The sequence below is a fragment of the Apteryx mantelli genome, chromosome 7 (assembly GCF_036417845.1).
Source record: "Apteryx mantelli isolate bAptMan1 chromosome 7, bAptMan1.hap1, whole genome shotgun sequence".
Classification (NCBI taxonomy): Eukaryota; Metazoa; Chordata; class Aves; order Apterygiformes; family Apterygidae; genus Apteryx; species Apteryx mantelli.
Genome location: NC_089984.1, coordinates 12,265,945 through 12,289,860, shown reverse-complemented (window position 1 = coordinate 12,289,860; position 23,916 = coordinate 12,265,945). Strand labels below are relative to the sequence as shown.

General features: G+C 40.6%; 1 protein-coding gene across 1 annotated transcript in view; it reads left to right on the top strand.

Annotated features, from left to right (window-relative positions):
- The window catches only part of GRID1 (glutamate ionotropic receptor delta type subunit 1), a 559,243-nt gene extending 538,024 nt beyond the window's left edge, over window positions 1-21,219 (top strand). The window contains exons 15-18 of the mRNA XM_067299797.1: window positions 1,238-1,404; window positions 3,049-3,289; window positions 3,547-3,633; window positions 20,517-21,219. Of these exons, the coding sequence (XP_067155898.1) occupies window positions 1,238-1,404; window positions 3,049-3,289; window positions 3,547-3,633; window positions 20,517-20,945 (924 nt within the window). The 3' untranslated portion in view covers window positions 20,946-21,219. The remainder of the gene's footprint in view (window positions 1-1,237; window positions 1,405-3,048; window positions 3,290-3,546; window positions 3,634-20,516) is intronic.
- Window positions 21,220-23,916: the final 2,697 nt, after the last annotated feature.

The following is a 23,916-nucleotide window of genomic DNA, read 5'->3' as shown; positions in this document are numbered from 1 at the left end:
TGTGGTTGTTTATATCAAAACATGGTGAAGTGAAATTAGTTTAATTGCTCAGCTGAATCTCTGGCAAGAAGAACCTGATATAATCAAATAACTGAGGGAGTCTTGTAACCTTAGAGGTCAGTTCAAAACTGAGCTTACACCAAATACCTGGGGGAGAGAGCTAATTCCATATCAGAGCTGCAGCCATTTGCTAAGGGAGCCTGGTGATTCAGTTTCCATAAATAAATATATGTAGGACTTCAGCTTCCTGCTTTGTTTTGACCTAAAGAAAGATTTGAAATCACTCAAACTTAAAAAAAAAATAATAAGTCTTGGAAGCCTGCATTCATGATTACTCATTTATGTGCATTAGATGCTCCAGCCCATCTGTTCTGTTGTGCTCTGTATGTTCACTAGAGACTTAAAAACATACTACTTAAATACATTAGGAAACCAGTGATTACTTTAACCAAACAAAATGATGACTTTTTTCTTACTGAATCCCTATCCAGAGATACTTCTTACATCTTATGTTAAGTAAGGTGATTTACATTCATCATATGCACTGCATGCAGGCATTGGTTTGAATCCCAATTAAGGCTGACATTTAAGGACATATCCGTGGGTGTGTGCTAAAATAAAACAATATTGTCCCAAAATTGAGCTAATAGGAGACACTGGTGACTTTTCTTACCTGTGAAAAAAGAGAGAACTTTTTTTCTAAGCTCAGAACGTGCCTTTTATTTCACAACTAGCATGGCTTTTATTTACACATTTATTTGAGGGAAGCTGTGAAGTTGCCATTTTGTGATTGTGATGACTAAAAAACACAGCTTAGCGCTCACGCTGTACTTGTATTCCTTACATGAATATATGGAACTGGTAATCCATGTCTCCTACAAAATGTACGTCAAATTTCATTAGTTAAGGCAATGGCTTTGATTTATAATTAATTACCTGTTGTGTAAGCCTTGCCTAAACTTACAGTTGGCTATGGCATCCTCTGCTATCGCTCTATTAAAAACGGAAGACACGTTAGAGAGGTTTGAAGTAGGTGAGGTACTGCTGGGAAAGGAGGGAAGAGCATTAGAAATGTTTTAAGATATTGGAAGTCTCCAGATTACTGTGACTTAATGAAATACCTGCAGGGAGTAACGACAAGCTCAGGGCTTGCTTGCTTGTTTGTTTGTTTGTTTGTTTGTTGTCCTACCTCAAGAATTAGTGCAGTTTAGTTTTTATGTTCATGATGCATTTACAGGCAAAGAAAGGAAACTATGCTTTCCTGTGGGATGTGACAGTGGTGGAATATGCCGCGCTGACCGATGACGAGTGCTCCGTGACGGTCATTGGAAACAGCATCAGCAGCAAAGGATACGGGATAGCCCTCCAGCATGGAAGCCCCTACAGAGATCTTTTCTCCCAGAGGTAAACCAAAACAAAGCTCTTTTTGTAGGATTCTTCCCTACAGCCAGCAAGGAATCCTCTTCACAGTTCATATGAACTTTGGCAGTGACTGTTTATTGAATGAACTTAGTTCTCTTCCTTCTGTGACAGCAGAGAGGTAAAAGTTCAGGCTTCAAGAAAGCTGCTCCTTCTGCTCTGTTTGCATTTGCTTAGGGGGGAGGAAGGAGGGGACTGGAAATGGCATGTGATCTCACACCACCAGGCAGCACTGCTCTGTTGGGAGAAGGGTTGGTGCCCCCAGAGCTCTTTATGGGCTAGGGGAGAGATCAAACCTCCCTGGCTCATACTGTGCTTTGCATGCTGTGTTCTTCCATGCAGTAAGCATGTAATAATGTCCCAGTTTACTCTTTAGGATGGAGAGACAGATCCAAATTTTAAATATAGTGCTTTCTCACAATAGTATAGGCAAAAATAAATGTTCACTATTGCATGGGATTGCAGACTGTGACTTCTGTGGCCATTTAGTGATCTCTGAGCTAACAGCATCTCTTTTATGTCAACATGTAACTGAAATGAAGACATGCAGTTGTACAGACCTTTGTGGCCTTCGCAGATGGTGTGGGCCTGGGTGCACAGCTCACGGCCAGAGCTGAAGCGAGCTTTCCCTTTGTCTAACTTCTTTATAAGAAGTGGTAAAACACCAGCAGCAGCTGGTCTGGATCCTCCTGATAACCAGGGACAAAGCTGCCTCAAAAGAAAGGGTTGTTAGTAAACAGCAAAAACAGTTGTCAAACCAAACCCAAAACGGATCATTCATGGAAAGAAGGGACACTTCACAAGAGGCAAAACGATGATTAATTAGCAACTGTTAACACAGTAATTCAAGCACGAAGTAACAGCATTAGAGTAAATTCTTTTGAATAAGCTGCATTTGCTGTAGCTCAAAGCAGAAGTAAATGAGTCCGTTTCTGCTTAAACAGATTTGTATTAAGTGGCTAACAAATAGTAACATGCTACAGTCTCACATTATTTTGAAATGACTGCAGAAGCGCGGCAGTGGAGTGGGTTGAGAATTTTGTTAGTGGGACCAGCTGTTGCAACTGTATAGCCAGACCAGCCATAACTAAGTGGAATGTGGTGATTTGCCTTGGTAATGTTTTTTGCATTGTAATGGGAGTTTTGACAGTCATTCATGTTTCTAAAGTTACCCAGTGACGTTTACCTGCTGCTGTGAGCAGATTGTTTTCTGTACAGTAAAAGACAGCAGAATCTCTTTCCCTCAAGATGCTTTTGATCTCAAGCTACGGTTGAGTAGAAAATGTTAACTCATCCTGTTACTACCAAAAAGTTATGTTCACAGAAATATCTATCCTAGGATGAATGGGTGGAGGATATTTGGTATTTGATATGCAGAAAAAGCAGAGGTATGAAGTTCTAGAATAGTGAATTCTGCCAGTTTCCCCTTGGAATTTTTCTCACCCAAGGACAGAAAATCTTGAATAACTACAGAGTTTCAGACAAGAATACTTTGTGGTGGTGGTGGGTTGTGGGATGGTGTTTTGAATTCTGGGACAGCAGATTTGAGAGGTACGCAACATACAGAAAAGAAAAATTGCAAAAAAAAGTATTGTTAAAGATAATACTTGTGTTTTAAAATTTCTGCAGGATCTTAGAGTTGCAAGAAAGCGGAGATTTGGATGTTCTCAAACAGAAATGGTGGCCACGAATGGGACGTTGTGACCTGAATAGCCATACCAATGCACAAACAGATGGGAAGGCACTCAAGCTTCACAGTTTTGCAGGCGTTTTCTGCATTTTAGCAATAGGCCTTCTTCTTGCATGCTTGGTGGCAGCATTGGAGTTGTGGTGGAACAGCAACCGTTGTCATCAAGAAACACCGAAAGAGGTCCATAACTTTTATTCTTATCACAATTAAAAATAGAAAACACAAAATAGAGAGCAAGTGAAAGTTGTGGGATTTAGGTGCTCTCGTACAATAAATTTGGCTTATTTTGATTTGCCATACTAAACTTTGCATATAACTTTTTGGGTGGTTGTTTCTAAAACAAACAAAAGAACCCACAAAGCCTGTCTTTTGTGCGCATGGAAGGTGCCAAACTGACAGCCCTGGAGACTAAAGTCCTCTATTTATTTATAGAGCAGATACAGCATGGGCAGCAGCAGTGCAAACTTCCCCACATTGCCCCACCAATGTGCCTCAACCCTGACCTGGAGAGACCACCTTTAGGGGTAAGAGAGTAGTTCAGAAATGTGCCCTCAGCCTCTTTGCTAAGAGTGACAGGGAGGCCAGTCATTGGCACCCAGTTGTGCCAACTGTGGTTGATGATTTTTGTGATTTAAGACCCCATCCATTGGCTGTGAGAACTGTGTCCGTACTGCACAGGTGATGCAGCTGCCAGCGGCTGGTAGCCATTTTTCTTTATGGCTGACCTAGGCTAAGTTTGAAGAGGTACATGAACAATTAAAAATAAGCAATCTAGTTATTAAATGAATAAGCCATATTGCCATGATACTGTTTAAATGCTTCCTTTCTTTTGAAATAAGTTTTATTTCTAAAACTAAGAGCCTCTGAGTAAACTGACTTGCATATGAAATACTTTACCTAGGAAAATACTTCTGAGAATGTCTTGTTTTTAAAGATTTCTTGCTGCAGTAGCAAGTGATAGTTAGTAATGCCATTATAAAATAATCAGTCCATACTCTGATCTCTCTTGCATGAAGCCTGTATTTATTTACATAGATTAAATGTTTAACAAACTAACCTCTTGTAATTTTTGAAACACTGAGGCATTTGCAGGTACTTTCATCTTGGAACAGATGTTTGTTACAAGCAAATAATAGCAGCGAGCTGTACTACAGCTGGAAAATAGTACATAGCCCATCAATTCCAATCTATGTTTCTCAGGTTGCCAGGAGTATTACAATAATTGACGTACCTATCACCTGTAAGCAATGCTGGCAAATGGGATCTGAAGTGACATGTTGCAGTCTGTGATGTTGTAAAATATTTATCAGTAAGATTCCACTCTTCTGAGTTCCTACTTCTCCCATTTGAATTCATCCATCGAGGGTTCAGTGATAAACATCTGTGTCATGTTTGTGGGACAAAGCTGCAAAGTCCCTTGCCTGTGGCTCCACAGCGTGTAATAGTGAAAGGGAAACGTTGCTAAAAGGAAGCATGTCTCCGCTGTGCACAGTGCAGCACTCCAAAAGCAGGCACAGGGAGAGCAGAAGTACATAGTGTTGCTTATGAGCAAGCTTGCTGATGAACAGAAAAGCGTATTGAGTTGTTTGTTATCTTTGGTTGGACACTGTAGCATTTTGCCCTGCTGCCTTGCAGAATTCACTCCTGCAGTAAATCTGGAAGCCCCTTTCTGCATTAACAGTGCTCAGGCCTAAACCTTGGTAGCAGATAGCTCACTTTCTGCTGCGAACACCTGGTGGGGTAAGGGGCAGGGATGTGGTTTGAAGCGTCCTAGCGCTGCATGTGCACAAGCATTTGTCTTGGCATACTCTGGAGTCCATTCTCCTCTCTATGCTCAGGGACTCACCCTTGTGCATCTTTGTAGAGTGAGATGAGAATATGCCCCAAAGGCAGAGTTGCATATAGGTAAGGTGAAATATTTCAATCACTCTTTTATTGCAAGGTGTTTTAAATATTCAGTTTTCATCTCTGAATAAGAATCTCTCTTCCTGTTCTTAAATATTTTCTTTTTTTTGCCTATCCCTTTTATGTCTCTTTTTATATCTGTAACAAGAATTAGTACAGATCCCTGCCCTCTCCACTCCTCTTAGCATTATTTTTTCTCCCCTTGCTATTCCCCTCCTCCTTCCCCTTCCCTGCAGTGCATTCTAGATAAGGGTTGCTCTTCACATCCTCTTTTGCAGTTTTCATGACAAACAAAAAATACTTTCAAGCTTTTTTTTTTTTTTTAGGCATGCTAAAGTTATCCATATGGTAGAGCTGTACTCAGGAAGATCACCTATGCGTGGGAATGGATCTGACCTTGGAGCACAGTCAGTGTAGGTTAAGCAAGATGAATTAACCCCAGGCACAACACACGCGAGCAGGCTCAGGAAAGGTTAGCCTTGTGGGTGCTGTTGAAAGAGAGGGAGCAAAGTCAGTGGGAGTCCTGGAATGAGCAGGCAGGTGTTAAGGTTGAAAGAGAAAGTGAGTGTTCCCAACAAAGGGCAGATGGATGAGGTTCACCAGGGAGAGCCAGCGGAGGAGGAAAGCGTACGGACGGCCCAAGGGGCAGGCGGGCCTGAATGTAAAGGGGGTCCTGGAAAGGGCCGCTTGGTGCACTGAAATGCAGGGAGCTAAAAGCATCGCTGGAACAGGTCGGAGTAGCTGGAGAGAAGGGTGACCATAAAATATACTTAGGTAAAGTAGTCAACAAGTGTAGCAGATATTTATTGGTAGATCAGGTAGCAGAGGTATTTTATTTATGTACTGATGAGGAGGGAATGAAGTGGAATTGCTGAAGGCTACTGTAATCAACATGAGAAACGCAGTTTCAGAAGAGACAGTGTTGTATGGATTGGCTGATGATGTTTAAAATATTTATGGAAACCAGGGTTCAAAAGTTTGGAAAGCACTGGATCCAGGGGTAAGGGGAACGCTGAGTGCAGGAGGACCCCGCTGCCAGAGCAGCAGGAATTGGGAACGATAACTGAGCTGTGGGGACCCCAAGTGAAAAGAGGATGTGATTTCAGGAGGAGTGTATTTGGGGATAGCTCTTTTCTGCAACTATGTATCCTCCAGCACTGCTACAGCAATAGTTGCAACAGAGCTACAGCATGTATGATGTATGCAAAACATGAAAATCTGCCTCTTGGCAGCATCTGATACTCCATCCAAGTCTTTAGTTCAGTAACAGCTGTAGACTTAAGTCATGCTGCTGATTTGCTTTTCCTTCTGCTTTTGGGAAGCCTTTGGAAAAACAGGAGTGCTGTGGTATCACCTAAAAATTGTGCAAGTTGGATTTTTTCCCTTGATCATTTCTGCTGAGAAAGGGCTGATTCTCTGGTAGCCTAAGATGATACGTAGACTTTGGTAGTCACCTCGTGTGGAAAAATAACAGCATCCTCAATAATAACCGTCATGAAACAGCAGAAAAGGAGACAGTGCTTTGGCTACTGTGACCCTATGCTATTAAGAGCTTTGTAAATCAATTGTAGAAAATTAAAATGGATCCAGGATTCGGTGAGGAGCCATCATAAGTTGTGGAGCTCCTGTGTAACGTTTTCTCTTGGGCTTGACCCACGCACTAGGATCATGCACTAGTGCCAGCTCGACAACCAGAGATGTTGGGAAGACAAACGCCCAGTCATGACAGGGCTGGGCAGCCTTACTGACTGCTGCAGAGGGAGAGAGCGCTTTTTAGAGACTGTTGCTCGGTGTGTCCAGGGTCAGTGTGAAGTCTGTGCCCATAAGAATGGGCACAGCCTTCATTAGCGTTGGAGAAACGCTTCCAGCTGCGATTAAGGTGTTATTTGCCAATTCCTTGTGTTTTCCTCTTCCACTTTGTATTCCTTCGGCTTTCGTGGAGGTCAGCCTGAGGCAATACATTGAGGTGTTCAAGGACTCAGATGTCTGTTTGGTATAAATTACAACTCTTAATTAGGATGAGTGAAAAAATGCAGTGTTAACTACATAACTGGGGAGACAGGAAATCTGTTTTTAAAATCCCAACAGCATAACTTGGACTTCGGCGTTAATTTGATCTATGTTTGTAGAGTCTTTACAGGAAGAGTTATGTCAGACAGAGACTACTTTCAATTAGAAGAATATTGAAACTGTTTTTTACATTCTTTGCTTACCAACAAAATCCCCCTGGCCCCCTCCCCCCAATTAAAAAGTAATACTGTTTCCACCCATTAAGTCAGTTTATGAAGATAAACCTCCAGGAAAGATGGACTTCCTTTACTTTCCCAAAACATACACTTAGTTGCTTTCGTCTCATAATTTTGTTGTGCAAGGAACAGTGAGATTTCTTGCTAGAAGAATGAAGGCTGCATTGATTTTTTTTTTCCCCCCAAGATGTTAGTATAGGATATTTTTATTCTATTTGAAGCAGATTTATAAAAATGATTCTAATGTTTTCTTCTGTAAGAACCTTAATGTGATGCCTTCTAATGCTTAACTTCATCCTTACCAAATCAAATTAACAAAAGAAAGATTAGCTCCAATGGCATTAGGAAAATTGTATACTTGCAATGCCATGTCAGGTTCTCCTATTAGGGCTCATGTTTATAATCTATTAAAGCTGGAAAGATACTGAGTAATGTTTAAATTCTGTTATTTATTTCCAATTATTTCAGAGAAATTTATATTTGGTCATCTTTTTTGATTAGATTTTCTAGAATTTATCATCATCCTCTTCTAATTACTGTTAAGCCCAACCATCCTATACCCACCATGAATTTTTGCCAGCTCATACATCTGTCTCTATGTATTAAAATATTGAATTTATACAACTGCTATTCAGTCTGCAATACTTGATACCTAATCTTTTGACTCTGATAAACTTCAGAAATTTGGGGAGTAGTAAAATAAAAAATGAAAATTAATATTCATTTTGGACTCCCTGTTCAGTCACTCTATGTTCCTTTTGAATAACTGAGCAATCAGGTAAAGATATTTAAACCTGGTAGCCTGGAAATGTGGAGCTTTGAATAGTTGTCTCTGGATGTATGTATCTTCTTGCTGTGAGTCCTGTGCATTTATTTCATGATCTCAGTAAACTCAAATATAATTTGGGTCATTTAACTGCCAAGGGCTTTCCCACCTCATCAGGTTGTTGCTATCTTTTATTTCACTTGACAGACTGAAAGACAGTTTTCAAATGATCGTTGTCATTATGATTCAGTATAGCTGCTTACTTTACTGGACTCAGCAGCATCTTCTGTGCTTTATCAGCTGTGTTGTACTGCACTTTACTGTTCCCCTTGAAGATTATTACTTCTGAGTTCTCTTCAAAGCTATTAAGAAATGACTCCTTGATTGTCCACGTACTGTACTCCAAAACAATGAAAACTTAGAAGCAAAGATAAAATATCATATTACTTGTGGAGAAAAACATTGAATATCTATAATTTTCACTATGTCCAAGACGTACTCACTAAAAACAAATTAACAGGCAACCTCATGTCAAGGAAGATTAGTCACTTTAGGATATATAGAATGATTTGTTTGCTGGGAACTGATACTTGTTGCATCTTCCCTAAAAGAGGGGACTTGATCCATTTATTGTTAACGCAGCTCCTGAAAGACAGTGTTAAAATGATCTCAAGAAATTCTTGATTTGATTCTTTCTTAGCTTGAATAATTTGTATTATAAATCAGAAATATATTTTCTCCAAATAGACTGCGCAACCCCTAGCAATGAGTGTTTCAGCAACTGCACCCGGTGTGTTTGTGGTCTTGTATTGCATGGAGATTTAGGTTTTTTACAGGATAAGAAATAGCATCGTTTTCTACATACTGAATTGCTACTAGTCATTGCCTCATAACTTGTTTCTCCATTAACTCTACTCCTAAGAGTGGAGATAGATCTGTCAAACCACATATTTACAGTTCTTTAACAATCCCAGTCTTTGCAGCTTAGTTAGTGATTTCTTAACTTCCTGATTGTTCTGCAAAATCACTCTACTCAACAGACTCTCTTCTCCGTTTTACTTTTTTCTTTTTTTTTCTTTTTTTTAATGATTAAAAGAGGGCAGCAACTCAGGTACTGTCCAGAGAGGTAACAGAACTTATGTACTAGTGACATAGTCTTACCATTACTGTTTTCCTGCTACTCCCAGCAAAACAGTTTTTTGAATGTTATTGAATTTCAGAAAGTCTAAACTCCGCAATACTTTCTAACTCTACAGGATAGTGGGAGGTAGCAAAATTCCACTAAAAATTGTTAAACGTACCTTGGCAATATGCAGGATGAAAGACAGAAAACCTGCATCTCTGGCCAGGGCAGCCTTTATATGATCTGCCTTAAGTTCCCCTGTTTCCATTTTGATGCTGCACAAATTCCAGCCTACCTCAGAAATCTGTACTTCCAGCTTTAGCCATCTGAGAGTTACCCACTAGGCCTCTTCTTTGGCATTAGAAGAATACGAAACCCAGTGTACCTCAGAAGTGGAAATATGAGCTAAGAGATTCGAGTCCAATGGAACAAAATTTGTCCCTGCTCAGAACTGTGATCTGCACCGCATTCGCCTCACTTCAGTTCTCCAACCAGTTCCTATTCCATGGCAGCCAAGGCCCTTCTACACCTTCAGCATGGTGTCAGCAATGTTGGTTTTGATTATTAAAGAGTCTTATGCTTACACCATTATTTTCACTTTCCTTGTTGTCCTTTCCTTTGTCATTTCATTTACCTTGTCTCCTTTTTGTTGTTATTTTTTTTATCTGGCAATGTGATTTCCCCTGGGATGGTTCCTTTTGAGAATGAAAGGAAACATGAGATCATCAAACTGATATTTTATTTTCCCTTCATTGCATGTCCTCTATATTTTATCTTGTTTTTTTAAATTATTTTTTCTGTACTATATGACATGTCTGAAATCTTTGTACATGCTTTGCTCAGTTGCATATGAATGATCATTTGTTTGTACCACTGTATTGTGTTCTACTTTTCTAAGAATAAATAAAGTTTTCTGGGGAAAATAAATAATGCAAACATTGGCAAGATAATGCATTTTAATGCCATTTAGAAATTCAGTTTCAAACTAACTTTGGTTATGATAATCTGAGAAACTTCATTTAACTAGTGTCTTTAAAGCAGCAAAGTGGTGTTAGGAATCAGTCATCCCAGAGTGCGAAGTTTGATGTTATGGGATGACAAAGTACAAATGGGGAGAATTAGTTACAGAAAAAAGAGGAGGATAAATGAATTGCCTTGTACAGAAACTGGCAATAGCTGAAAGGGCATCTTAACTAAATGTTGGCTATTTACATGAGTGAAGAAACAGGATTTTCTCCTTAGAAGTCCTTAACAGTGATGCAGATACTCTGTAATATCTGGGCACAGATAGTGTGCTCATCCAGAATCCACTGAAATCAGTAAAGTCTTGCTGTTGATCAGCCCAGATTTAGGTCAAGGCCGTAATGGATTTAAAAATGACGTGTCATCCCCATGGTTAATGACACTGGGCCCAGGCCTCTGCTGGCCAAAGCAGTACTGAAGCGTTCCAGGGCAGGTCCAGCATATTTCCCTAGGTGCAAGGAAGGGATTTTTGTGTTTGGTTTAATTTTTCTCGGAGTCACGTAAGAAAACTGTGCTAATAGGATTCTTAAGGATATGATCTGGACTTAGCATAAATTTAGAAAAAAAAAAATCCTGAACAGAAATAAGCATAAAAAATGACTGTTGCAGTACAGGGAACCCTGAAAGAAACAAACTGTTTAAAGTTCCAGTTTGGTAATGATTTTAAGTACTTGAATAAGTTGCGTTACGTGACCTGTCCCAGAGAATTTCTGTGGTTACTCGTGTGCTTGGCATGAGCGTATGTGTTTTACTGAATTGGAGCCTTAATGTGCCTAGATTCTTTTAGATTCTTCACAAAATGTTTACAGAACTCACGTTTGTATATGTTATCTCAGCCTACACTGGTATTTTAAAGTTGATTTTTTGAGAGGGTATTGAATGTTTAGCAATAATAAAATCATACGTTTCAGTAAAAGTTTAAAATAAAAAAAACATAAAAAATGACTGTTTTCTCAAGATTTTTTTTAGTTCTTGTGGTTTGTAAGGTTCCCTAGGCCTTGATCCAACTAAACATTTAAGCATGCACATTAAATTAAGAAAGAGTTTGATCCTGACCTCCCTTAAATCAATTAAAAAACTGCCATTCATTTTAATGGTAGAATCAAAATTTAGTTACTTTGAAACCAACATATATAAAGCACAAACCAAAAGCTACTTGTGTACTGAAGTAATTTGGTGAATGGGTCTACAATTTCTCTGCAGCAAAAACTGTTTAGGAAACATAAGATGGTATATTTTAAATTTAAACAGCTTCTTTTAAAAGGTGTTGACTGTACCTCATCCTGAAGAAAAAAAAATTAGTAATTTGCCACATAATAATATTAACTAGCAAGCAGTAAATCTTTTTATCCCTTGAATTTAAATCATTTTATAATACCTGAAATAAGCTATGTTTCCTATTCTCAATATAAACAAAATATTACGGATCCTAGGTACTAATATTGTGGAAAATATATCAATTCTTCTATAAAATTGGAATGTTTCCTCTTGATTTTAAGTTCAGAACTGTATTTTTAAGCACTTTTGTAGAAAAGATCTGATTTACTCAATGTAGTAAGTACTATTTTCAGAAGTATTCAGTATCCAACAGTTCTCTTCTGGGAGACTGGTGGCCAGATTTTCAATATGCTGAACTATTTTAATGATTTGGCCACTTTTTTTCTCATGCCAAAATAGGAGCTTGGGTTGTTTCCTAAATATAGCCCCAAATGAAGATGCTGAAACCTTTTGTAAATTCAGTTTTTAATTGAAACATTTTGGCTAATAGGAGTAATAGTTTTCTGAGGCTTTCAAATAGCTGAAACGAGTGGAGAAGAGAGGCTATGCAAGGCAGCTGCTGGTGGGTGAGGAACAGGCTGTGGAAGCATCTCCTTGTGTCTCCTGTGCCAGCTCGCTTTTGTACTCCTGACGTCATAGGAAAAATGAGATGTTCTGAGATTTGGATTTGAATAGGCTGGAGTGGCGAAGGAGGAGGATGATAGAGCAATCTGTTATGCCTGATGCTCCACTGGAGTAAATCAAACTGTTAAAGTGTAGCACTGCTTTGCTTTGGGCTCAGTAGAGTGAAAAATTGCATCCCTTATGAACTAGATAATAATTTAGAATTTAAAAGCTGTTGAAAGTGATGTAAAGAATCCCATTACTTTTATTGAGTTTTGGAACAGAACCTTAGTGAATTTAATCTTTATTTTGTCAAAGAATACTCTGTACCCTCACAGGGTCATTTTAGATGTAACAGGTGAATTCTGAAAACAGCATACTTTTCAGGGCTGTCCTACTCAGCCCTGCAGTGGCTACAATTTACTATTTCAAACAAGAAATATAAAAAGTTTGTTAAAATGTTTGTTAAAAAGAGTGAAATATTAAATACAGTATTAGCCTCACTATTTTGAACGTTCTTTTTCTCCTCTCATCTTCTTTCCCTTTTCTGTCTGGAGATGGCCAATGATGTGAGGTTGGGCCTCAGAAGCCTGGTGAGAATTTATAACGAACATGCAGATAACGGGTTTGTTGTTGAAAATGCCTGCAGAGATGAATCCTTGCTAGTTTTCTCCTCCTCTCCCCACCCTGGAAGCCCCCTTGAACCTGGCCTTCGTGTTGTTGTCAATGCCTGTGACTATACAGCGCGCAGTGTGTGCACAGTGAAGGTTTCCCCGCGTGCAAGCTCTCCTTTCTCCTGAGAGAGTCCCTTTCCAGAGACTCTGGCATGCTCATCAAACACCATTCATCCGATACTGCATTTTGCTGCTTGTGTTGGAAAATGTTACTGTGCATTGTCCTACTATCCTGTCTCTTTTAACCTCATGAAAACTGTGGAAACATTTGTGTGACGTGAACCAGTCATTCATTTTCTTTGTGGTTGAGTTACCAACGTCTAATGCTTGTGAACCAAGGTTGGTAAGCATTTTAAAGCTTGGATACCTCAGCATGAGGTCGAATGCCCCCTCTTGTAATGAGTGATAAACGAGGATGCCAATGCTGCCTCTTACCTTGTGGGTTTGAGTCTGCTGTTGGTTGTGAAGACCAGCCCATATTTCCCTGTGATTGCACTTGGTTCATAGGTTATAATGAATGTGGGAGTGCCTGTGGGGCAGGCTGTGCTGCCTGCCATCACCTGATTTCCCGCTGATGTCATGTGTCCTGCATATTTATTTACCCAGCGCCGTATTATGGGGATACAGCTGAAGAGAAAAAGTAAAAAAGGGCTACAGATGATGAGTTGGTTTAAATTGGTATGCTTCAATGGCCTGGTGGGGAGCTTGCTCTTGGGGCCTGTCCTGGCAAAGCTTGCAGGCCTGGAGAACGGGACAGTCGTGGCTGTCCGTGGAGTTAGATCCCTGGCTGGCTGTGACCTCGGGTTAGATAAAATTGACCTGGGAAAAGGGGACAAGGTGAGGGTGGGAAGATAAGGACTACTTCATGAAACTCCTTGCTACTGTAGCAATTCATTAAGTCAGTGTCACTTTGTTGGTCTTTGGCTTTTTTGCAATAATTTTTTATCTTTACAAATCACGGGCATTTTCTGGCTGTGAGAGGGTAGGAGAAAACTTTGGTAATGTATTTGAAAGGATTTTTTTTTTATCACATTGACATCATCTTTGCAGTATTCTTTTACTTCTCGCTTTTTTTCGGATTTACTTTCACTTAGAAGGGAAAAGAATATTAATGTCTCTTCATAAAAGAATTCCTGCTCTCTGGGGAAGGGGAGAGCACCTCTTAGTGAATAAGGTAGTCTCTTGTACATAGTTTCCAATGAAGTTTCATTTTTTTGAAGATTACACATGCATTGAAATTAATATATTACAAAACTATCTCATTGCTTTTATGTGTTCAGTTGGATATAACAGTCTACTGGACCTCAACCAATGTCAGTCTCAATGCGTTATTCTAACAGCTGTTTTATGGATGATAGCTTAGTTAATAGCTAATTTAAAATACATGGTATTGTTTCCACTTATGAGAGCAGAAGCTTGATTGCAGAGTTGGGCCTATTTATAAAAGTAGTTTTTCAAGTAGGCTCTAGAGGTGCATCTCTACTTATTTTTAATAAGATACTGTTATGGTCAAACCGGCATCTAGCAGAGTACACTCAAAAACCACTCAGCAAATTTTATGTAACATTAAGTGCTATTTGACTAGGTTAGTTGCCTGTGTTAAATTAATGACAGCAAACATGCATCATCACTGCATCTGTTGGCACATCTGTCTGCGCATCACTGCGTTGTCCACTGCAGAATCTCTAAAATAATAAGCGTGGCAAAATGAGTTGTATTAAAAAGGAGTTACTTGTTTCAGTCTAACACAATACTATGTTGTTGTTGTTTTGCAGTACATCTATTACATATATCATTACTGTTTTTTCTTCCTGAGCAAGCCAGTTATGTCTGTTTTTGCCACTCTGTCAGAGCATCCTGGAATAAATTAGAATTATGGCGTTACATACACAGTAGATGCAGCTGAAAGTAATGATAATGACCCTGGATGAACACAGGATTTGAAAATAAGTCTTTTCTTAAACAAGCATACATATGTAGAACTGTCCCTCCTGCATTTCTCCTTAACAAACTGAATGTTGAAGTCGATGATGGCTGAAACACTACAGACAGAGCTTGGGAGCTGGGGGCAGCTCTCTGTTTCCGCGCGAACAAAGGAGACTTGTCTGGGGATGTCTGAGCGTGGAAACTGTCTGTTAACGTTTCATTTCTTTACTTTGTTTTTCAATTATGCAGTTTGTCCGTCTGAGCATGAACGTGTCTCGGAAATGCTTCACTCATCCCATCATTTTGTGTCATTGATACCTTTCTTTCTGAAAGCACGCATGAGTTAAGAGGTATTAGTATGTAGATGTGGTGCTGAGGAGCAGAGGAGCTCACCAGGACTCACCGAGCCTGTGACCAGGTCAAGGTCAGGGCTGGGAATGTCTTTCCAAGCCTGGGGCTTGGTGTGAATTTTGAACACCTGTCCTGATCACAGAATTGCCTTTACTTATTTTCTGGAATAGTTCTTTCACAGAATGAAAATGTAATATTAACATTTATCTCGGTTTTGTTTCGTTCTCTTGAGAGATTATCCTTCATATTGTCACCCAAAACAGTAACAAACAAACAAAAAAACAGAAATGTTCCATGATTGATGGTTAAGACTCTAAAAGACCTCAAGCATTTTTTTCTGCGTATCTCCTGAGGCTTATTAAGAACTGCATTAACAGGCTTTTATTACTTGGCACAGTTGTCTGCCTCTGACTGAGAGGTATCAGCACATTCACGATAGTCCCTCAGTGCATGTGCCTGTCAGCCCATTTTGGCTACATTTCTGAATTTTCAGTGCTCAGTATTTAGTGTCAGGACCATTAGTCTTTCTTCTCCTCTAGTCTAGCGTGGCTTTTTGCATGTGTTGGATGCAGATGCAATTTTTGTCAGTTTGACAGTTTTTGCCACAGTTTCAGCATCAGACTTTCTCCAGATATCTGACCCTTCTTTTGCAGGGCGGGTTGTCTCCTTCTCTGGACTTACTAAAATTTTCATCTTTTGAAGTGGCTTCTCTTGAACTTCGTGATAAGATGAGAAAAATCTTGAGCAAGAACAAGAGGCCACCTTAGTTTCTTTAAAGAAAATGTTTTTATCTCAAACCTTCCCTTTGAAACCCCCCAGGCATTGCGAGCCCGGCAATTGAAGAGGAGCACATTTGCATTACCTGTGGGTGCAGTGACTTAGGCGATTTCTGGCCAGCAGCTCCTCTCCAGCACTCAGGGAGACATTTCTCAAATTTGACGACATTAACTGGCTCTGAATCTCCCAGATAGTTTCATATTCTTCCAGTCTGATGGCCAGCGTGTTTTTCATGGAGCCCACCGTCAAAAGTCACAGAAAGTAAGCTAGAGAAAATACTGATTACTCTTTAAATCATCCTACCTGCATTTCCGTCTGACCGTAATTTCTCCCCACAGAAGAAGGCTTAACCTAGCCAGCCCTGAAAGGAGTCGTGGTGCCTTGCGCTGGCTGCCACGCGGCGTCAGTCCTTCCTAGGCCGTTCAGGCAAGCGATGATTCCTGATCCGGGGAAACGGTTGTGACTGAGCGCTCCCGCTGCCGGTCAGAGGCCACTGGGCCTGTCTGTCTTGACCGAGTGCTCGGGATGTGTCAGAAACGTGCCTTTCATTTGCCCTTACAGAGCTCAAACTCACTGGGGAAGAATGACATTTAGATTGGTATTTATGAATAAGATAATTTCCTGACCAGAAGCAATGTTTGCTTAGCTGTTTTCCTTAGGCTTGAGGCGGATCAGCCTGTGTTTATAATTCATTTTCCTTGCATGTGGTATTTTTCCTTCCCTTCACTGATTAATTTCTTCTACTGATCTATTTGGAGTATAACATTAATATTGAAAATAAAGTTATAAAGGCAGTCAAGGAAAAATATTTATCTCTTTCTGGCAACACAGGCATATACATTTATCCAATGTAGCAACATGTGAAAACTGGAGTTGAATTGGCGTAAGACATCGGAGATGTGACATATTACAGCATTAACTAAGTTTTGCATGTCAAATATAAGAAAGAAAGAGAGAAAACCTTCAATAGTTCTCCTGTCACAGAGACTGAAGTATTAAGTTTAGAGCCAATTCGTCTGTGTTTTGAAGAGAACGGCACAGGGCAAGAGCCAGAAACTTGTGTGAAGGGTCTCTGCTCTTCCCCAGGCCCAACCACCCCAGCTGCCCCCCTGGGAGGGGGCCTGCTCCTGGCACTGTCCCTCGGGGCCGCCTGCTGCACATGGAGCCTTTCCCGTCCCTCTCCCTGACAGTCACTGCTGTGTGTTACTTACCAGTAATTCCTAATTTAGGATTTAAAGTTATTACTGTTCCCTATTGAAATTATTTATTTTTTAATACTATTTTGTATTAATTTATTGTTTTTGATTTATTATTTCTTGCTAAAGAGAAATGAATGCAAAAATAGAGAATTAAGCAGCAGTCGCAGTGTCAGCTTGAAATGCTAGATTACCATTTCACAATTAAGCCTCAGGAAATGCAAAAAAAAAAAAAAAAGCAAACCCAACCAAGTGCACAAAAATTATAACAAATGGCTCATACTTAATGAGAATTATAGAACTAAAAATCAAGGAGAATGCTGAGGTGACAAGGAAGCAAAACACCATAACTTTTAAGGTTTATGCGTCTGGCTTTGTTACCATTTAACCCTTTCCATTTACCTTGTTACACTTCAGTAACATATGTTTTGTTATAGAATTTTCCAGGAGACCAATAGAGGAAAAAGAAAGATTAGGTTTACAAAATTTACTAATTCCTCAAGCTTCACTTGTAGAACCAAAAATTTCTTAAACGTCAAGAAAACTGTCACTAAACCTGTGATCCTGGAAATCTTAGGACGCAAGGTCGTCTTCTACTATGTAAGCAAAAACTAATCTTGTCAAATGTTTCTGATTTTTATCTTAGCTTTTTAAAAAGCATTTGAAAAATCATTCATTCAACATGAAGACAATTTTGTATGAAGCTTGACATTTTGTTTTTTAGCTGCTCATTTAATAAGATGAAGAAAAAGGGAAGAACCTTTAAAAATGTGTTTTTATTATTCCTCAGAGGCAGAGTTGCTTTCCTTAACCTTTACAAACATTTTCTTTTAACATCAGAAGGAAGGAATAATGTGAATGTCTGGGCTCTTGGAAGCTAATAAAAAAAATTCTCTGATCTTAATAAGGCCAGAAAGTTGTCCTTAACACAGAATTTTTCAAAGAGTTAGAGGTATGCAAATGAAATCCCCACTCCCCCTCCTAAAAAATAAACCCCAAGCATTTATTCCTCTACTTAGTCATAAGTGTTCTCTAATTTACAAATTTATTTATGTTTATATCTTAAAAGAACTAATCTAAACATAACAAGAATGAATTCATCCTTTGAATTTTATGATCCTTTGAGCACGGATGCTGCAAATGAAGGGTACACTTCATTCACAAATGTATTTTTCTTCTGCAAACAGGTAATAACTTCAGGCTGCAAGTACTGAAACTGTGCCGGTCCCACTGGGTTGGCTAGTTATCCCAGTCACTTTATTTTTGTTCCTGTAGCAAAGCAGTGTGGAATGCACTGAGGATGTGTTTGCACTCAAAAAATACAAACAAATAAAATGTTGATGTGTGTTCTCACTTGAAGTGATCTGATGGAAGTATTAGTATTTGGTAAAAGCTAGCAGAGCTCAGGAAAACACAAATGAGTCATGAACATTTCTCCACAGTCTTATTCAGGGAAATTCGTTCTCCCAGTATCTGCTTAGTTCTAACCTGAATTCTCTACGGTTTCCTTCTCGGGTTGTAGGGCTTAGCAAGAATACGGGTCCTAGAAAACTAGCATGTAAATTCAGGCATTTAAATCAAAGCTGGCAGCACCTTTGATTTGCACAGAAAAGGGAGAGGAGCCCTGAACACCTCAAGAAGCATCATATTATGGGATCCTTGCAGTTAGCTTTCTTAGACATGATGTCATCATGCGCTGCTGTATCAGAAGGCTGCAGATGAGCAAAATACTGCAGCAAAGCTTTTATTGGTGGACAGTTGAGGAAAAACAGCAGTAAGTGTCCAGGCTGTTAGGCAAAATGAACCTGTCCATGTAAGTAGAGATGTTATTCCCACCTGGGAAAATGTAGGAAAACTTCCCACGCTTGCCCTTCAGTCCACAGTTTTATTTCACGGAATAGAAACAAATAAAATCTATGAATTAAATCCATGTAATCCTCTGGCCTTTATAACACAAATCCTTAATTTACTAGCTATGGAGTTTATGAAAGAGCCTCTGCCTTATCTTCGACTTAATGCATTGTCAAACTTACTGAATGAAGAGGCTGATAATTCAGGTATGGCTGTTTTTAAAAAGGACTGTAAACTAATGTAGCTGCAGTAGCTATCTGATCAAGCATTGTGTGGTCTCTTTCTGCCACAAAAGTCTATTTTTTATTTATTGTCCTTTGATTTTCTCTAATTCAAAATTATTGGATTAGAGGATTTGACTGAAAAAGCAGTATTTAAAAAAATAGCGTGTGCCAGTTTTTTTGGTGAGGAAGGTGTTATCACCAGAGTTCCTGGGAGCTGCACTGGGAGTTTGGTGGATTTTTTGATGTAAATGAACTAGGAATAGGAATCCTCTTTCCATTGATTTACAAGGATGTGCCTCCTGCAGCTCAGCCCTGTAGCTGTTGAGCAGCTGCTCTCCAGCCGAAATCAATGAGGATTTAACCTAAGCTAAGGACACTGGTTTGGGTTCATCAGCATGTAACCGTGTTATCCAGTTTCAAATCCTTGCATAGATCAACAAATCCTATGGTTCCTTAATAATGTAGAGGTGGCTTTAAGTCAGAAGGTTAGACTCAGATCTGTACTCAACATTGCTGGGAATTGAGGGCTTTGGAGTTGACTTGATTGTCAGTGCATGAAGGCGAATTTTCATAGCAGTGGGTAGCATTGGGTTGTTACTGTAACTCTCCGTGCTCCACCTGAACCCCGCTAGGAAAAGATGACGAGGTGTGGGCGGCCCTGAGTCACCCCTGCGCTTCTCTGTTCCCAGAGCCTCGTCTTTGGCATGAGTCAGAGCATCTCTAAGGCTCCTAGTCTTGGGTTTAACCAGCTTCTAAGCATATGTAGGATATCCCACAGGTAACACAAAAGTTTCAGATTGCCCCGTTTCCTAGGCAAGGGTTTCCCTGGCTGTCCGGTGTAATTGCAGATTTTTGTCAAACCAGAGGATTTCTCCAGTCTCAGGTCTGCTTGCCTTTTGTAGATGCTTTGTTGCAAGTCTGCTGTATATTGTGCTTGCATCAAGTAACTGCAGCTGCAGATCACAGCTGTGCTGTGTGACATATAGGGAGATGATATCATATACTACCTTTGTGTTGGATATACAACGCTAGCTATTAAAATCCAGCCATACACCATCCAGGTGGTTGACTCTACCCTGCAAGTTAGCAAGCTGCTTTCCTGAATGCAGCGCTGGTGCGGTAAACACCGTGCTGGAGGGCTTGGCTGCCTCAGGTTGCACAGGCAGCTCCCGGGCCGTGTCTCCTCCTGGAACCTGGAATACGTTGGGCAAGCGGTACCAACGGCCAAGTCACAAACAGATGCGAGGCAGCTCGCAGCTGGCCACGCCGCTGTTCGAGCCCGGGCGGACCCTGCTCTGGCCAGACTGTGGGCGCGTGAAGCCGTTGCCTGGAGTCAGCGAGGGCATGTGCGCGCGCACGCAGCAGTCTAGCTGCCAAACCCGTTGCACACCGCCGGCGGTGCGGGGCGCGGAGCGAGAAAGGTGGTTTCGTTCGGACTGACTGTGCTGGTTTTCTCCTCAATAGGATAAAGAAGTGAACCTGGAGCAGGTCCACAGACGCATGAACAGCTTGATCGACGAAGACATCGCCCACAAGCAGATCTCGCCGGCGTCCATCGAGATCTCGGCCCTGGAGATCGGCGGCATGCCGCCCGCCCAGACCCTGGAGCCAGTGCGCGAGTACCAGAACACGCAACTTTCCGTCAGCACCTTTTTACCAGAACAGACGGCGCACGGCGCCGGCAGGACACTCTCGGCTGCCTCGGGCAGCAACCTGCCGCTGCCCCTCAGCAGCTCGGCCACCATGCCCTCCATACAGTGCAAACACAGGTCGCCCAACGGGGGGCTCTTCCGGCAGAGCCCGGTGAAGACGCCCATCCCCATGTCGTTTCAGGCCGTGCCGGGGGGCGTCATCCCCGAAGCGCTGGAGCCCTCTCACGGAACGTCCATATAGCCACCACAAACAGACCCACAACCAGCAGAGCTTTTTAATACCACATTGAAAACAGAAAACAAACAAACAAACAAAAAAAACCCAGACTCTTACCTTTTTCTTGTATATATCTGTAAATAACGAAAGAATGAAGTGGGGTAAAAGTGTATTTTGAATATTCCCAATTTTCGAAGTCAGTAAAAAACAAAACAAAAAAAAAGCAAACAAAAATGTATGAATGACTTTGTAAATTTTGTTCTATATGAATAAAAAGGCAAACTACTTGTGATCGTTCTCAAGTGCCAAAGAAGACCAGTTACTGGGACTGAGGGCCGTACAATTTTTTTTCATGGATTTCAACATTTATTCCTTTACTTTTTTTTTTTAGAGCAAAAAAAAATTTACCCATTTCTCGCTAGAAAAGTTCACCATGCTCAGACCTCTCGTTTCCTCAGAACCCTATTTTATAGTCAAGATGGCAATTCACTTGGAGAATTTAACGGCTGGTATTAGCAAAGCAGTAACCATTGTTTTAAACCTGAATTATAACTAAAATCCAACAAACAATAAACAGAAAAAAACTGAACTTTTTCCATCTAACAAGGATTTAAATCTCCACACAATTTCTAAGTTAAAGCACAGGATTACTGAATTGTGTTTTTACATGTGTACTGTGCTGTGTGGCTCTTTTTATTTAACCTTCTGTGTTATATATATAATATATATATGTTATATATTATATATATATAAATGCTTTGGTAAATCAGAGGTTTCAGGTTATGGGTGAAGCTTTTAAGAAAAAATTGTGGTCAGCTCTTTTTTTGTGTCTTGTGCACACGAATGAAAATGGGGAGGAACCAATGACTTGCAGGAGCTCACATGAGGGAAAGAGGTAACGGCATTACAGGGACTGTGGCCTCTGGTGTGGTTTCTTTCTTTAGGATTTCAAGGAATTCTCTGTATAAGGGATGCAGCACTCTGTTGAAGTCATCTCTCTGAATGACAAGACTAAGCTCACGACTGTAAGCACAGCTCTGCTTTCTTCCGTTGATTTTGTAAAGAGAAACATTTTAATAGCCATGCCTGTAATCTTGGTAGAAATGGCTATAAAATGTCTTTTTTTTTCTGTGCAACATAATCAAAGAACAAAGATAGAGCAACACATACAGCTAATTTAATGTCTTGGTTTGCAGATATTACTAGTGCTATTTCATATGACAAAAAATCAAAACAAAGCCAAAACACATTGTTTCCTTCCCAAACAGTAGTTCGAATGCCCGAGATAACTGATTCCCTCCCTCCCCTCCCCCATGGTTGCTAATGGGCCATCACTGGCTTTCAGAATTGGGATAATTTAGTATCTCCTCAAATATATCACTACAGCTAGGTGGCAATTTCCCTTTGTTGCAGGATTTCTTCACTTTATTGGAAAACTGCTGTTTGGAAAAAGCTTTAGATCCCGGTGCAGCAAAATCACTACCTACATTAGGATGAAAAAATGTCTCTGAACAGTAGTAAAAAATGCATTCACATCCCAAGAAAGTCAGCAGGTGATATGGGTCATGCTTTTGGATAAATAAAACCTTCCGTTGATTGCCTCCTAATCTGATTTGCCTAATTACTCAACAGGTATTTTTATGAGATGATAAAGTTGCCCAAATTTGTGCTTTTACAGTTTAAGCAGAAGGGAAGGAAATGAAGTCAAACTGCGATATAAAGCCGGCGCGCCGGCGGAGCGCACCAGCACGCTGCCGTGCCGGCGAGGACCGCTGGCGGAGAGCGGACGGGAGGCGCGCTCTTGCAGGGTTCGTTTGCCTCTGCTGGCAAGCTGCTGCTTGGCGAAGACAATGCGATTTTGCAGTCTGGCACAAATTGCGCTATTTGCTTCAAACTAATTAAAAATGAGTAATAGATAGTCAGCTGGTCAAATTTATGCTATTTAGAGACTTGGCCCACACCAGCTTTAGATCTTTTCACTTTCTCTTTCATCATACTTTTTTCCTCTTTTTACCTTAACAACCCCATGGCCACCAGAAAAAACAGACATTTCTGGTTTTTTCCCCACCTTCCATGCATGCACTGTTTAGTTATCACAGAGCTCGCTATGCAAGAAGACCGTGTTTGTGCCAAGACACGATGCAGTGTTCAACTATTTGCTTTGCAAAAATCCCTCTTTTTATTCCCCGCTTAAGATTGCAGCGGCAGCAGAGGAGCAGGCTCGGGGGAAGCTGCCACGCGGCGCCGGGGGGCTCCGCAGTGAGAGGCGGCAGCAGGGCTGGGCGGCGCGTGTGCGCGTGCCGGAGGTTTCCTGACCTGCTCGCCAGCAAAGCGCCCGTTCATTTCGCTGCAGCAAGGTGCAGAGCAGTGGGTTGAACCCTTGCTTTACTGAGGTGTCACTGCTCTCCCAAAACATTTTAGACCTTTTTGTACTATATTCTAAACCATTGGGCGGAATAATTTAAGCTGAGCTGCATTTGTGGAACAGATCACAAACACAGCGTATTTTGAGGATTAACGTTAACTTTCTCCATGTTCACCGTTGGCTTGGCTCGGTCTTGCCATGTGCTGTAAAGTATGTAAGCGTGGTTTCACTTCCTCAGCCGTGCTGGATCTCACTGGTTCTCATGCACAGGCTATCCCTCACCTGTTTAAATGCTTTGCAAGATTACAGCCAAGATTATCAGGATCTTGCAGAATCAAACAACACAGCCTTCCCTCAGAAAACTATTTAAGCTTCAAGCCCTATAGCAAAGAGCTGCTTTATGCACAGGTTGGAGTGTTTTGCTGATTAATGATGGATTTAAATGCACCTTTCAAGTTAAATATATGACTAATTTTAAGCAGGTGAGTGAGCTCACCAAACTCCCTGGGACTATTCAGTTGTTTAAAGCTAACCACCTTCTTAAGTGCTTTGCTGCACCAGGGTCTATACTCTAAAAGTAGTAATCCGCAATGGGTCTGTCGCTGTCTAGTAATTATTTGTTTATATGAA